The sequence below is a fragment of the Calidris pugnax genome, unplaced genomic scaffold (genome assembly GCF_001431845.1).
Source record: "Calidris pugnax isolate Ruff unplaced genomic scaffold, ASM143184v1 scaffold20, whole genome shotgun sequence".
NCBI classification, from domain to species: Eukaryota; Metazoa; Chordata; class Aves; order Charadriiformes; family Scolopacidae; genus Calidris; species Calidris pugnax.
The window spans coordinates 9,558,123-9,574,542 of record NW_015094510.1 but is presented as its reverse complement, the minus strand read 5'-3'; the positions used below and the strand labels follow the sequence as shown (position 1 = coordinate 9,574,542).

The following is a 16,420-nucleotide window of genomic DNA, read 5'->3' as shown; positions in this document are numbered from 1 at the left end:
ACGATTGCTCCCTCCCTCTGAGCTACATGGTCCATTTGCTGCCTCTCATCCTGTGTCTCTGCAGATGTTTTAGAGCAACAGGTTCAGGAACTTAAAATACAGGGGTGGGGAGAAAGAAGGCAAAGAAAAAAACAGAGAGAGCCGACGGAGGAGGAGGAAGAACATACCCAGCACAGGAGGCAGAGAAGACGGGGACAACCCTGGTCGCCGCTGCAGCTGCTGCCACCCCCTCCCCACCCCTGCTCGGGGATGTACCTTTCCATTTGTTGCTTCTTCCTCTGCTGGGCTCCCGCCCTGTCTCTGAAGAACCTGAATTACTCGGTGCCGGAGGAGCAGGGAGCGGGCACGGTCATCGGGAACATCGGCCGCGATGCGCGGCTGGCGGCGGGCGCGGCGGGAGGCGGGATGCTGCCCGCGGAGCGCGGAGCTCCCGGAGGCGGCCGCGGCCCCAAGTCCACCTTCCGCGTACTGGAGAACTCGGCCCCGCACCTCCTGGACGTGGACGGGGAGAGCGGGCTGCTCTACACCAAGCAGCGCATCGACCGTGAGGCGCTGTGCCGGCGCAGCGCCAAGTGCCAGCTGTCCCTCGAGGTGTTCGCCAACGACCAGGAGATCTGCATGATCAAGGTGGAAATCCAGGACCTGAACGACAATGCACCGACGTTCCCCTCTGACCAGGTGGACATGGACATTTCAGAAAATGCTGCGCCGGGCACCCGCTTCCCCCTCACCAGCGCCCACGACCCAGATGCGGGGGACAATGGACTGCGCACCTACCTGCTCACCCGGGACGACTACGGCCTCTTCTCCCTCGATGTGAAGTCCCGTGGTGATGGCACGAAGTTTCCAGAGCTGGTCATCCAGAAGCCATTAGACCGCGAGGAGCAGAGCCACCACACTCTGGTGCTGACGGCACTGGATGGCGGCGACCCACCACGCTCGGGGACAGTGCAGATCAACGTGCGCCTTATTGACTCCAATGACAACAGCCCCGTCTTTGAGGCAGCCTCCTACGTGGTAGAGCTGCCGGAGAATGCCCCACTGGGCACTGCCGTCATCGACCTTAATGCCACCGATGCTGATGAGGGCACCAATGGAGAGGTGCTCTACTCCTTCAGTGGCTACGCACCCGAGCGTGTCCGTGACCTGTTTAGCATTGACCCGCAGAGTGGCCTCATCCGTGTCAAGGGCAACCTGGACTATGAGGAGAGTGGCCTCATTGAGATCGATGTCCAGGCTCGGGACCTGGGGCCCAATCCCATCCCTGCTCACTGCAAGGTCACTGTCCGCCTCATCGACCGCAATGACAATGCCCCCACCATTGGCTTTGTTTCTGTTCGCCAGGGAGCCCTGAGTGAGGCTGCTCCACCAGGCACCGTCATTGCCCTGGTGCGGGTCACCGACCGTGACTCGGGCAAGAACGGGCAGCTCCAGTGCCGGGTGCTGGGCGGTGGTGGCGGGCCCGGAGCCGTCCCTTTCACCCTGGAGGAGAACTATGACAACTTCTACACTGTGGTCACTGATCGGCCCCTGGACCGTGAGGCACAAGACGAGTACAATGTGACCATTGTGGCACGTGACGGGGGCAACCCCCCACTCAACTCCACCAAGTCATTTTCCGTCCGCATCCTCGATGAGAACGACAACCCACCCCGCTTCAGCAAGAACCTCTATGTGTTACAGGTGCCCGAGAACAATATTCCTGGAGAGTACCTGGGCTCCGTCTTGGCCCAGGACCCTGACCTGGGCCAAAATGGGACAGTCTCTTACTCCATTCTTCCTGGGCATGTGGGCGACGTCTCCATCTACACCTATGTCTCCGTGAACCCCACCAATGGTGCTATCTACGCTCTGAGGAGCTTCAACTACGAGCAGACAAAGCACTTTGAGTTTCGTGTGCTGGCCAAAGACTCAGGCTCACCCCACCGTGAAAGCAATGCCACGGTACGAGTCACCGTGCTCGATGTCAACGACAACGCGCCCCTCATTGTCCTGCCCGCCCTCATTAATGACACTGCTGAGCTGCAGGTGCCTCGCAATGCTGGGGTGGGCTACCCTGTGGGCACCGTCCGTGCCCTGGACAGTGACTTTGGGGAGAGTGGGCGCCTCACATATGAGATTGTGGAAGGCAATGAGGAGCACCTCTTTGAGATGGACCCCACTAGCGGTGAGATACGCACCTTGCACCCCTACTGGGAGGAGCTCAGCCCTGTGGCTGAACTGGTGGTAAAAGTCAGTGACCATGGCAAGCCCAGCCTCTCTGCAGTGGCCAAGCTCATTGTCAGGGCCTTGGCGGGGCCCCTGCCCGAGGCTGGCGAGCCACAGGTGAATGGTGAGCAGCATCGGCGACCACACTGGGACTTGTCGCTGCCCCTGATCGTGACGCTGAGCACTGTCTCCATCATCTTGCTGGCTGCCATGATCACTATTGCTGTGAAGTGCAAGCGAGAGAACAAGGAGATCCGCACCTATAATTGTCGCATTGCCGAGTATAGCCACCCTCAGCTGGGAGGAGGGGGAGGCAGTGGCGGGGGAGGAGGAGGCAGTGGCAGTGGAGGGGGCAAGGGCAAGAAGAAGAAGATCAGCAAGAATGACATTATGCTGGTGCCCAGTGAGGGCGAGGACAGCCGGGGCCCCCTCAATGTCATGAACGTGGTGAGCAGCCCATCCCTGGCCACCTCACCCATGTACTTTGACTACCAGACCCGCCTGCCCCTCAGCTCTCCCAGGTCTGAGGTGATGTACCTGAAGCCCGCCTCCAACAACCTGACTGTACCCCAGGGACATGTGGGCTGCCACACCAGCTTCACAGGGCAAGGGACTAACGCCAGCGAGGCTCCCCCGAGCCGGATGTCCATAATTCAGGTAGGAGACTTTTAGAATACCCTGGACCTCACTTTAGACGCTGGTTTAACTTTACCTTTTGTCTGCAGTGAAATCTGCTGTAAGGCACCACTGAAGGGACCAACACAAGTCACTAAAGAGAGGTGGACTTAATGAAAGTAGAACCAGACCATATCTGGTGGGTCTGGTTCTGCTGTCACACTGGTATTTCCTGTGTGATTCAAAAGTAAATGCCCACTGAAACAGAGTTACAGCAGTGTAAAAGAGGTGCATGTGAGAGTACAGGCAGGTGTTTAGTATGTTTGGGTCATGCTGGGGTATTTTCCTAGAAGATCATCAGACAGAGTTGGGCGCTTCCACAGGTTTCACTTTGCTTTGGTTTGGGGTGGAGTAGGGGGAGGGTGTTTCTGAAGCAATCATATCATCTGCAGTAACTAACAGGACATGGGAGAAACTCTACACACTGAGGACATCTATTGCAACAGTGTATTATAGCCCTCCGATCCTGTATGTAAATACGAGCTATCTTTCCAAGTTGTATGTTTTTAATTTTTTTAATTTCCTTCTTTAGAATATATATACATAAATATTTATTTTTTTGATGCAGAACGGTATCATTGGGACCCCATTGCCTCCTCCTCTCCCCATAAACAACCAAACCTTCAGCGTTGAAAATTCTGCTTAGTCAAATAGAAAGAAAATGTATGTGGTGATTCCCTCCTACCCCCAAATGTAAAAAAACCTCACATCCTGTCATAAAACAGCAAAACAACTAGTCAGATTTCCAGTAGCCTGAGTCAATATTGATGATTGCTTTATAGCGAAAGACTTACATGCTCTGTCTTCTACCAAAGCTCATTTAGAAATTACAGCTAGGCTGCATTCTGCTGCCAGTTATAGCCACACTGTCCTCTACCGACTTTCGTGAGTGTGAGAAATGGCAGAATTTGGACCATTGGATATAGTGTACTAATCAAAGAATGACTTAATTTTTAGCAGGTAGTTTAAAGTCCAAACTCAGAAGACGTATTCCAGAGCAGTGAACTCGCAGAGTGAAGGTGAGGGCAGAATTTGGCTCCAGTTGACTTAATTTAAAATATTACCTCATGATTAATGCAGCGTAATGTTCAAATACTACAGGTATGTTCCAAAGTGATTTTTAACATTTGGATTGAAAGCAGGCTCTGGATAATGACTATTAAATATATTTGAAATGTCATATCTGTTTTATCCTGTGGTTCTCCTAATATGCTGTTCTGAGTCATAGGGGAATGAGATGAGTGTATCAGAAGTGACACAGACTCATTTTGTATATGCAGCTAGTGGGAAAGAAGTTGTGCTGTAGACACTTGATGTACGAAAAGAAAATTCATAATACCTTTGAGTTATCATACCCTGCAGTCTGTGAACACCGGATGCTCTAGTTGCCAGCTGCATCTAACATTTTAAGCTAAATAGAAGTGGCCATTGGTAATTGGCAGGTTAAGTAACCAAAATTCCAGTAACTGATGGCCTGTAAATTGAATATTTATTACTGGGGAAAAATAAAAAGAAAAAAAGCTGTCTGTACAAGGTCACTGTGAACTAATCCTCAGCCCACTATTGAGTTGTGTCACAGAAACAATTTCATTTTATGCCTATCATGAATTTGTGTTGCTATCAATTAGGTGAGTGAAGCAATACTTAAAATCTGAAATTGATTTTAACAAAAAGTGACACTTCAGGAAAGAGTTTAGGTTAGGGCACAACCGGAGATAATTTGATTTATAATTCATGCTTTAAAAAACAAATAACTTTCAATGACACTTGTTTAAGTAATGTCAACTTTTTTACTGTAAAATGGAGTTGTCAGAATGCTAAAAAAAAACCACGGCATTTTTTTTTTCCTACTGACAAGTGTAATAGTTACTAAAGGACAGAAAATTATACTTTCCTACAACCATGTAATGTCTATATAAAGCAATTAATTCATGTATTGATGCTACCGAGTAGTAAAGATTCAACTGTAGTGTAAAATCCCTTTGGAAAATATGATTCCTTTTTTTACAGTGTTCACTGTATAATATCAATCATGATTATTTTTTTTCTGAGATCTATATAAAGCTAAAAGAGGAATTTCCTCCCTTAAAAAGGTGTGTTGTGGTTTCTGTAACAGTTTTCATTATGACAACTGTGGGGATGTTAACCGTAACTCCTTGTAGCACATACTGGTTTATCTAATAATGTTTTTGCATTCCCTTAACATCTACACGGAGTATTTTGGATGTTTAGGTGGTCCAACCAGTAGATTAGGAAACATTCATTTTTCCATGTTCAAACATACTTATTGATACTATGTTTTGTTGTTGTATTGACAAAACAAATACACAGTATGAACCGGAGTAGTTTTTTCTATTTAGGAATGGCCCAGACTTAAAGTAGCTAGATAAGCTAGACGATACTCTTCACTGTAATTTTGCAGTACTAAAATATATTTTGTATTCTCCATCTCCACATCCCTGGAGTAAATTTTATATAAAATTTGCATTTAGACTGTAGATACTACTTCGTGTCTGGTCCTGTACTTATGCCTCATGTAAAATTCAAACTGCAAACTTAGGAAGAAATAGTAAAGGATCAGCCCTCTCTCTGGATCTACCATATCCTTAATCACTCCAGGAAACCTGTGTCTGGAAAAGTAAATTGCACAGTTAGGAATCAAAGTTATAGCCAGTGGAAAAAAAGATACAGGATCCAAACAGCTGCTTTATCATCTCCTTTCATCAGTCAATTCAGAAAAGCAGTTTTCTTCGTTACCTCAGTAAGGGAAAGGTAAATGATCGTGTAAGTGTTCTCTAGTGAATATTCACTTCAGTTTTTCCAGATATATTGCTGAGCCACAATAATCTCACACTATATAATTCATACAATGGAGATGCTTTACTTCACTCTCATTTTCTCGGCAAGTGTTTAATGGCAGAATGCTCTAGGAGCAGTGTGTTATTAAAACTTTATGTTTATATATATATATACACACACGTACATATGTATATACCCATGGATATATATACATACATACTAAATATTATATTATTACTTAGTACATCCAATTGAGTCTATAAATATTTAAAATCAAATAAATAATTTCTTTCTCAGTAAGATCCAAATTTTCTCACTCTTATTAGGTATGCATAACAGCTTTTTCCTTTGCAATAAGAGCTATAAAGTCAATAGGCTTCATGCTTTCCTTTTTTCTTATGAATAGTATTTTATTCTACAGATAACCCCATTTATGTCAATGAATACCTGTGGAGTAAAGTGTTACTTAGTGATTGTGGATTTCAGACTGACCCAAAATCACCAGCAGCTGAAGAAAATATTGCCTGATATGCATAAGAGTGGTGTAATTCTACCTCTCTTTAAGCGACTTCTGTTGCACATTAGTCACACAGTTCAACAACTTGTGTGTTTACTCACTACTTTGTAGCATCCAGCCATGTGCCATGGTTGCATGTGTTACTTATATGAATCAATGAACTTCTTCAGTACCATAAAAATTAAGCAGTTTAAACATGTATACATACATATATGCATATGAAATTTTGGATGGATAGCCAAGGATGCAGAATACCTCCATCTTTTATTGGCGCAAGAGACTTGCAAGTGGCAAGGGCTTCTGAAAACAGTCAGTTTGTGATTTGATGCACACATGAGTTTGATATGGATGAAGAACAGAGTTTAGTAATATTCTGGGAAATCAGAACAGCTACACTTTGTCATGTTTCATTTGTTTTACCTTCAGCAATCATTCTAAACATACTTTAGAAACAGTGCTTTAAACGCAAGTCAGTAAAAAATATTTAGATATAGGCCAGTGCTATTTAATTCTCATTGCCAGATTCAGAGTTCCATGTGGCCTTTGAATCACTTAAGGTCCAAATGATTCATTTTTGTCGGGAAGAAAAAAGACTAAAGCAGGAGAAAATGGAAACTCTATGTGGTTGAAAGATTTCTGTTCACTCTGGACCTTAAAGACTACTGGGCAAATTCTGCTCGTCTCATTTTGGTGAGTAAATGAAGCTGACCTACTCGCCTGACTAAGAGAAATAGGATTTTGTTTTACTTTGAAGAGCAGCCATTAAAAAAAGAAATACCATGCACAAACATGCACATATATGTTCATATCTCTGCTACCAAAAAGTTCTGAGTTAATCAGTTTGCCTTTTCCTGGATCACAATTTCTTTGTGCAGGTCTCCAATAGATAAAAGATTAGATAAAAAAAGGGAAACAAATAGTTAATCTAAACAAATAGATTCTTGAAATGGGTTCCTCAAAGTGACATAACAGTAGTGTAGAAAACTACTTCCATATACAAGGAGTGTTGATCATCCTAGAGATTATTTATGGTTATACTTGTGGTGCAACTTGGAGAGGTTTGTAAATATATCAGGAATGAGATGGGAGTGAATAAAGAAAATGACGGTCACAGCTTTGCTAAACAACAGCTAAAAAAACATGACTGTGTTGCAAGTACTTCTCAAGATGAGAACCACCGAAGCTGCTGTACTAGGCAGTCCTGTAGCGTTTTAAGATAAAGTACAGATCATTCTTAATATTTCAGGCACCTGATGTTTATGATGTGTCAACAGATTACTGTCAAGTCGCAGTGCAGCTTCATTTCCAGGTGTCTAGTAGGACCTAAGAAGATGGAGTCTTCAGGGCAAATGAAAACCATAAGCTGTATTAGTGCTGCTCTGTCTTTAGGTATACAATTCCAGACTTTACTTTGAGAAACTTCAGCTCAAAAATTTCAAGACTGAAAAAAAGCAGTCTGCAGCTGCTGCAGTATGAGAAGCAGATTTCCTTACCAAAGTTGCATTTGTTCTCAATGTTTTAACTTCCTATCTGAAAACAGAGGTATTTGGTTTTTGTTTCTGTATCTTCTACTGAAAATGAAGAATATTATTCTCTCTCACTAGAGCTAGTAGAAGCTAACATTTTGCACCAAAAGGATACTGGAGCAGTTCTATACATTTGCAAGTTTGCAGTCCATAATTCTCAAAATTTCATAGCTGCTTATTCTAGGGCTGTACCTAAGGACACTAAATTGTCATTAGATGAAAGTTCAGAACTACCTGACTAAAATGCATTATGGGAGTTTTTACAGTGTTTTATAAGGTTAGATGTCTTACAAAATAACTCCTGTGAGCGTTTGCATTGTGTAAATGCGATCTGCGGTTAATATGCTTTTGTGTTACATTGTTCTGTAGTTTTAATTTTACTTATTCAGTGAAGTCAATACTGAGGTTTTCTGTGTAAGAATTTCAGGACAGGATCTTTTCTATATCTTAATGAAACATAATTTCATTTTTCATCTAGATACACTGCATAGTACTGTGACACAAGGTATGCATATTTTAGGACTAGATCTGGCAGCATGCTGCTTACTATGGCATCTGCCCTGGCTGCTGAAATAGGCAGAGGAAGCAGAATTGGGCTCCTGTTTTGTGTTACACCTGCTCCGGTTTTGATCTTGAGCTCCTTGCCAGTATTGTCTATAGCAAGATTATTTCAAAAGGGTTATTCCTGATATATAGGTCCATATGAGACCTAAAGAACTTTCCAAGATGAAATGCTGCCTTATAAAACAAGAAAAATAATAGAGAAAAAGAAAATTTAAGAGTCTGAAGTAGAATATTGATACTATGAGAAAGAAAATTACATTGGCAGAAGAGCAATTCTCATTAACCAATAAATTAAGAATAATAATGTCTCTGTAGAACTTACTGTTTTATAAAGTATAAGAGTTGACAAAAGTTAGTGCAGATGAAATAAAAGGCATGATCAAATCATACAGTATTTACCGGATCACAGCTCTCAATGGCTCTGAAAGTTGACTGAACTTTCCTTGTCTTGGTGCTCACTGTCAATGCCTAATCTTAAATGTGAAAATTCACACAAATTTGTGATTACCATTGCAATTTCAATGATTGATCCTTTGAAGACCTATCTTTTAACAATAGATTTGGTCAGGTTTCTGTTATCTTTACCCACATTGATGAAAAGGCCTGTTCTTACTCATATTTCCGTCAATAGCATAATTTTGACTTCGTCAATGATTTCAGTGGTTCAAGAGTAAATTGTGACTAAGAGCCTTACAGAGTGCAGCTAAGAATAGTATGATTGGGCCCTTTATTTTTAGATATCAGCTTTTTGTGATGTTTTCTTACAGCTTCTTTGCAAACAATTAAGGAGACTGCAATTTAGAAGATTTTGTAACTACAATGTGAACTGTAACGTGATCAGGTGTGCAGCTGAAAGAAGAAATCAAAGACTTCACTGAACATATTGCTGAACATATATTTTCACGTTTTCATATATTTTTGAAAGTGTGCATAGTATAGCATTATTCTTAAAATCCAGCAAATATTGTTACATGGAGAATTATCATTAGGTATATGTAAAATATCCACAAATAACTCTTGGTATTTAAAAAACATAGATATAACCTAGCTTCTCTAATGAGGGAAAAATGTAATTAAAAAAATACTTTCCTCCTGAGTCACAACATTTGGCCATAAAACAGTGGGGATTTTGTTTTCAAATAAAAAAAATAATCTTTTTTTCTTTTTTTCCCCCAGCATTTTTTCTTCCTTTTCACTACCTTCCTCCCCAGGAAACATTTACATACTGTGTAATATTTATCCATATGTCTTTAAAGATCCTGCTTGTTTTGTCTTTCTTTTGTTGTTTCTACAAAAGTTAAAGTGCGTAGTTAAATTAGTTTAAAGTTTCGCTATGCAAGACACTCATTCTATATATATAAGGTGTGTCTATGTGGGTTGTTTTTCTCTCTCTGAAGAAAAACATAGGATGTATGGCTGAGGTCTTGAGATGCCTTTTCAGGACCCAGGAGTGCCTGCACATACAAAGAAAAGACATTTTGACACTAGTATTAGTATTTTCCAACAGGTAAGAATTTTCTGTGAAAAGAACTTAAACAATGATTTGTTGACCGGAGCAGAAACACAGCTCTGTTTTTATCTTTAAAAGTATAGAAGCAATCCTTTGATGTCAAAAGGTCAGAGTAGAACAGTTGGGACAAATTTTTGCAACAGATAGCCTGAGAGCTTTATGCTTTCAATTGTATCTGTACTTCAGCTGGAAGAAGAGAAGTGGTGAAATTAATGCTAAAGGGTTCAAAGATATGGGAAACAAGTGAAACTCTCATGGGACTGCAGGCTCTTACCTAAATAGAAAAAAAAGGGGGAAAAAAAAGAAATAGGTACTAGGAAGAAAGTGGCAAAAAGATTTTGGGGAAAATTTCCTTGAGTTTAACTGTTTCATTTGTTACCTTTTTAAGGGGGCAATGAGGAGCTTAAACTAGTTGTTGCTGCTTTTACTGATATGATGGGATGAAACGGAGTAGTGTACAGCTTGCCATAAATCTTAGCCAGGGTGCGTTCTAAGTCCTAGTAACATATTTGTCATGGTCTTTTTTGTGGAACCTTTGTTTTTTAGTCTGCTGTAGACTTTTTTTTTTTTAAATTTTCTTAACAGAAGAGTCTGGATTAATTACTGTAAATCTTATGAGAAAGAAAAAAATAGATAAATTACGAAGCATTTTAGATAAAATGCTCAGTATTAAGTACTACATTCAAGAACAAGCAAATTCATATGAATGTCCCTGTTAATTAGGATATTAGGCAGTGCTTTAAATAACCTCCTTGAGCAGTCATATATTTTCTAGCTAAATCCCAAAGGTTGCTGATACAATTCCTACTTATTAAGGTCACACAAGAAGCATCTCTTTCTTCTACTGAATTGCTTCCACTAGTTAGCATTGTTACCTGTACAGAAATGGTAGCATAAGATCAATTCAGTTCTCACTTGTTTGAGATAAGAAGATAGCTCCTTTTTTGGTGACGTGTCCTCAAAATTTAGGAGTCCCTTTGCATATATTGCTACATAGTTTCTGCCAATCATTCGTGCTACTTGCACAGGTGCATCTCACTTTTGTGCAGTGAGGGGATATTTCCTCTCCCAGCCCTCAAGACAATTGGTCCCGTGCTGATCTATTTTCAATTTAGTATGCTATAAGTGACCTAGTCAAGTAAAACCTTTCAAGTGAACAGTATTTTATTTTAACCATGGACCTTTCTATTGGCTTTGTGATGTATGTATCAGATCAGAGTTCCTCTGGTTCATAAAACAGTTTTACCCATAATAGAAAATTTTCTAATTGCATGTTGTTCCCTGCTGAGTGGTTGCTTGCTGCAGTCTCCATGGCATGCCGAAGGAGGACTTTAAAAGGGAAAGGAAAAGCCTTGTTACAAGATACAAATGCAGTTTCAGCTGTGTGGGTGGGACCTCTGATCGATGCATTGTAAATTCTTGCAGTGATAGACATGCGAAATTAGTTTCAGGCAGTGTTTCAGACCATCTATTGATATATGTGTGACACGCTTGTATTTGCCTGTACTAGTTCTAGTGACACTATGATTACTGGTATTTGCAGTCCTTGCCCTGGAACACTTCCAGGCAGTTTTATTGTATTGAAATGGCTCTTACAGTTCATTGAGCATCCAACATAACACTGCTGAATATGATTGGCGCGTTTGCATATATTTATTCAAAAAAAATCAGGCAGTTAAACTGCATAATTATGGGAAAACGAATCATAACAATAAAAGACCATTTAAGTTAACAAGCTTTGTGATCAAAGGATAAATACAGGTTGGATAAATGAGACTCTAGATGTAACTAATCTACATAAATAGGCTTTGGTCTGATTAGAGGAAAGGAATATATTAAAATAATCTAAAGGTATTAAAAAAGCATTTTACTTCAGTAGTTTTATAACGCCTAGTTTTATTTCATCATATTTTAAACATTTCTAGTCAATAAAAATAGCTGTCTTCAGTCATAAACTACTTTTATGTATTTTTATTTCTTGATTAGCAATGTTCACAGTGCAAAGAAACTCTAAACTAACACAAGTAAACAAAAGTAACATCATAAGTTTTCATTCTAGTTTGAATGCATCATGTGTCAAAAACCTTAAAATATTTTTAATGTCTTAATTTTAAACATTTTAATGTTGCAGTGGTTTTTGATTGATTTTTAATTAAAGAAAAACATTAAAGGGAACATTTAAAGGACATTTTCTTGTTTACTGTCTTTATCAGCAGAGAGCAGCCTTTGTAGTGTTTGAAAGCTGGTGCATTAAAAATCAATTTCAAGTCTTCAAAGCTATAAACTCTTGCTTGCTTTGTAGATATATACTGTTTTTAAAATCATTGGAAGCACACTTGACAATTGAATTAAAAACAAAAGGTAAATAATGGCTTCATCAAAATTTGAAGGATTTTAATGTATTTTTAATAATAGCAGAAGGATTTTTTATAGGGAGCCGACATGTGAATCACAATTTGTAGCTTTTAAATGCATAATTTGTTCCTAAAGACAGTTATATGTATTCTTTTATTAATAGAATTTTGTTTCAAACTTCTGTTGGTGTTGTTCTGTTGTTTTTAATGAATGCCGTGATTCAAACACAGAACATGTCAGTCAGATTCTTTACTTACTATATTTCTGTCTCGTTCTTTGCTGATTGCTAAGCAACCACTTATGGCTAAGATTGTTTAGCTACAACTCTGTTTCAAAAAAAAAAAAAAAGGTAAGCTGAAGTGGGCTAAGCTAATTTTCATTAATTCTTAATGAAAACATTTATATTCCGTAAAATTTTAAAGGTGACAAAAAAACCCTAATATTGCTTTGATAACGCATCTTAGATTCAGCACTTGGGCTCTGTTCCTACCAGTACTGAGGAAAAGACTACTTTTCCACAAATCTAGAAAGAGTAGGATCTTGTCCTTAACCAGTGCATAAGTAATTTCAAGGCCTATGGAGACTAACTAATATATATGTATAACTGCTTTAGTATTATGTCTTTCAAGGCATGATCTTTAAAACACTTATTCAGTGAATATTTTAATTTAGGTCAATAGCACCACTGAATTAAATAGATCGCTTACAGGAATGGAGTTGCTGATGTGGGCAAGCATGTGCAGAATTCAGCCCAGAATCTATGAGTCTGCGTTAGCTGAACTGCTCCCTGTTGCTTCTCTCCTTTGCTTTAAGAACCCTGCAAAGCTGCAAAAGCTGTTCGTTTCACTTAGCCTCCAACTGCATTCTCTAGTACTCTATTGAGATAGTCCTGATGTCTGAATATTTGATACTTTTGCTTTTTCACATAGACTTCGTAATTTGATATGCAGATTTGAAGATCATAAAAACAATTCCGCTTTGATGATCATGAGCAAGATTATCCAGCCACAGCTGTAAAGTACCAAGTGTGTTTTTTTCTGATCTCTTCATCATTTCAGTGGATCAAATGGCAATAAGAATATAGTGGAATTTAGAGTGCTTGGGAAATAATGAATTTAAAAGCCTTTTAAAAATGGCAGCTATGAAGGCTTAGAAACTATTTCGATTTCTAGACTATATGTCAGATAATATAACTGAGTATATGAATGCTTATGTGGAGATACATAGATAAGAGAGCAGCATGGATTCAAAAGAGCTCTCTAGCTGGATAAAAGGCATTATTATTTACTAATGTGCATCTAGTTTTTTTTTGTTTAGTTTTTTAGTTTTTTTTGTTTTAATATGGTATAAGATCTGCACATAGCTGTGTAACAGTGTTTTGGACGATTCTGTCAATCTGCACCTTTTGCTGCAACCTAGAAAGTATCAAGTTTAGAGACAAATGCTGTTGTCACCTTTTTCCCAAGGCGAGACTATAGGTAAGGAAGGACCTCATTTTCCACTTCATGGTGGAAGTTATACATCTTGCTTAAAACTCTGTATCCCACGATCAGGCTTCAGGATTGAGAGTAATGGTGAGAAGGAGGTATGTGTCTTGTGGCATGTGAGAATAATCAGCACTCATTGCTTCCATCAGCTGTGTTAGCTATCAAAAAGCACACGATAATTTGCATCTCGTAGCTCCGAGGCAAGGAACATATCAGTCGGCTTTGTAGCCATCAGGTGAAATAGAGGGGAAACCAAAATGTTTTATCTTATTTCTTTCAATGTATAATCTTCATTTTGTCTAAATCTGTAAATGTATCGTTTCTGCTTAAACCACCTGTAGCTTCTTTTCGACCCTAACAGGATATAGTATTGCAATGGGCAGAAATAACTGGAGGAATTTTATTGTTTATTCATTGGCTACAATATATATGATCTTTCTCAACAGTACACTTCTTGTTATCGCAATAATGTGACAGTAATGAAATAATTATTCGTTCATATGTGAAATAACTCATTTTAAGTACATTCCTGTGCTCATTTGTTTCAAACAGGCTTTCAGAATTTTGAAGAAAACTTTAATTTCAGTTAATTTAAAATATACATAGATCACACATACTCTTTTCTTCATCCCCTGATACTGGCAAAGCAATCTTAGGAACGAGTAGTTAAATTTCCAGATTTTGACCTACTTGTTAGTCTACTTTACTTGCATGAAAGTAAAGCAAGAGAGAGCTGTTTCTGCTAAGCACATGTAAGCTTCAGGTATTTTGGTTAATACTGGTAAGGATCTTTAGATAAAGATAAATTTCTTGCGGTCATACTGGTCTTGCTGATACCAGTAAATGAAGAAATAGGCATAGATGTTGAATAGCCATAGGAAGAGAAGAGTTTACTTAAAGGAAAGGTTTTGTTCTTTAAACTTTGAGTCATAGGTTTTCTATAGTATTTTATAATAAAGACAATTACATAGTAATTTGGGTTAGAATGCATGCCCAGTTCCCCATCTCAAAACCCAATTTGTTACTACCTGTGGCTATTTCTATTAAAAAAGAAACATAATTACTATGAGTCTCAGCAGTCTAAGAGTAAATTTTTGCAATTACAATACCTCCCTTGGGCAGATGTGTGAAAATGGCAGATTAATTCCTGCCAGTATCTGTCTATTCCTTGCGCATTCTTAAAGTTGCTGGTAGCTTGGATTATGATTACATTGGTGCTGTTTGTTATGCTGTGGTTAAGGTTAAAGCAGCAATCCTATTATAAATCTTTAGGAATAGGGCTCTATACCATTACCTTGGAAAGTCTCTAAGCTGAGGTTTGATACACAAGGTCCTAGGAGTAAGATCCTTAATTCTATTTTAATGGAAAGTGAATGAGTTTGCTCTTGATCTTAGCATATTTTAGAAGGGCATTTTGAACATTTTTTACAGGCATTTTCACTTTATGCCTGACAAGATTTAAACAAAAGCAACCAACATTTACTCATTCTTAGCAATTTACAGTGAAGTTAATAAAGTTGCATGTGAACTGAAGGCCATATGGTAGTTCATTAGTATTGTATGGGTTTTGTTTTATTCCCAATGTCACAATGGTGTCTTTATTTAGAAAGGAACCACCGGTAAGTTAAGATGGCCCTGAAATTATGTAAATGAATAACTTTCTATGGTAGCAATCTAATTCATCTCCTTATGAACTTTTCTACCTGAAAACAAGTTTTGAGGTTTTATGTGTAGAAGAACTGTATGCAAAGGCACTCTGCTGGAGATTACTCTCTGCATCTAAGCACCTAACTCCATGTTGAATTCCAATGAAGATGGAAGTTGGTGTGGCTTCATGTGGGTTCATGATCCACCTGCAGGGAGCAGCATCAGTCTGTGCTACACATTATCCTGTTCGAATATTCAAGAAGAGCAGTAGGAACAATCTTGACAACTTATTTTTTTCCCCTTTGCATGAAGTGCTTATTTGGAATTTCTTGCACTGCATCTGTCATATTTTCATTTCTTTTCCTATTTTAAAAGAGACTTCCGCTGACAAACACTTCTTCTGAATGCTGGCTTGGGGACTTTTGTGATGTGGACATTAGTTAGAGAAGGTTGCACTAGCTTTTTTCTTTAAAAGTTCATGACTAAAAACAATAAATTAAAAAATTAAAATATATATGCATCCAGCTGCCATTGCATGCATACTCTTTGAAAAAGAGCACGCTGGATGAGCATCCTGCTAATTAGATACAGAGCAAACGCATAAGTTAATGACTGTATTCTAACTAGCCCCTCAGTCAAATATTAGTATTCATATTCAGTCTTTCTGTCCCTGGTGAAACTTACAGCAGTGTCCTAGGTGTTGACAAACCAACAATGGTTTGGAACAGAAAGAAAAGATTTCCAAATCCTGGATTCTTTGCTGAGAACATTTCTTTTGTAGATCTTCCCTATTTTAACAGCAAAATCTGATTTCAGACTCTCGACGTGGCAAGCTGTAATGAGATAAGGTGATCCAAAACTTTTTGTTTTTTCCCCAGACTGTTATGAATTTACCTGTCATAGTCAGCTTTTAAATACCTATGAGTTTAAAATTACCTGTGGAGATCCCTAGATAAGTGGGTGTTGTGTTCAACATGTTCAAAATGAGGTGATCATATCGAGAAAGATAACTATTTTTTTCTGCTTGTTCTGAATCAACTAAATATAGAGTCCTGTATGAAGACATTGTAGTAGGTTAACACTGAAGTGACAGAGTTGTGGATGGTTGTACAAAGCCCTATAACCAAAAGGC

At 39.4% G+C, this 16,420-nt stretch overlaps 1 protein-coding gene across 6 annotated transcripts in view; it reads left to right on the top strand.

Annotated features, from left to right (window-relative positions):
* The window catches only part of PCDH17 (protocadherin 17), a 117,651-nt gene that overhangs the window by 2,494 nt on the left and 98,737 nt on the right, over positions 1 to 16,420 (top strand). For all 6 annotated transcript variants that reach the window (XM_014966103.1, XM_014966099.1, XM_014966101.1 and 3 more), the window contains exon 2: positions 65 to 2,865. In XM_014966103.1, coding sequence (XP_014821589.1) covers positions 250 to 2,865 — 2,616 coding nt within the window. In that variant the 5' untranslated portion in view covers positions 65 to 249. The remainder of the gene's footprint in view (positions 1 to 64; positions 2,866 to 16,420) is intronic.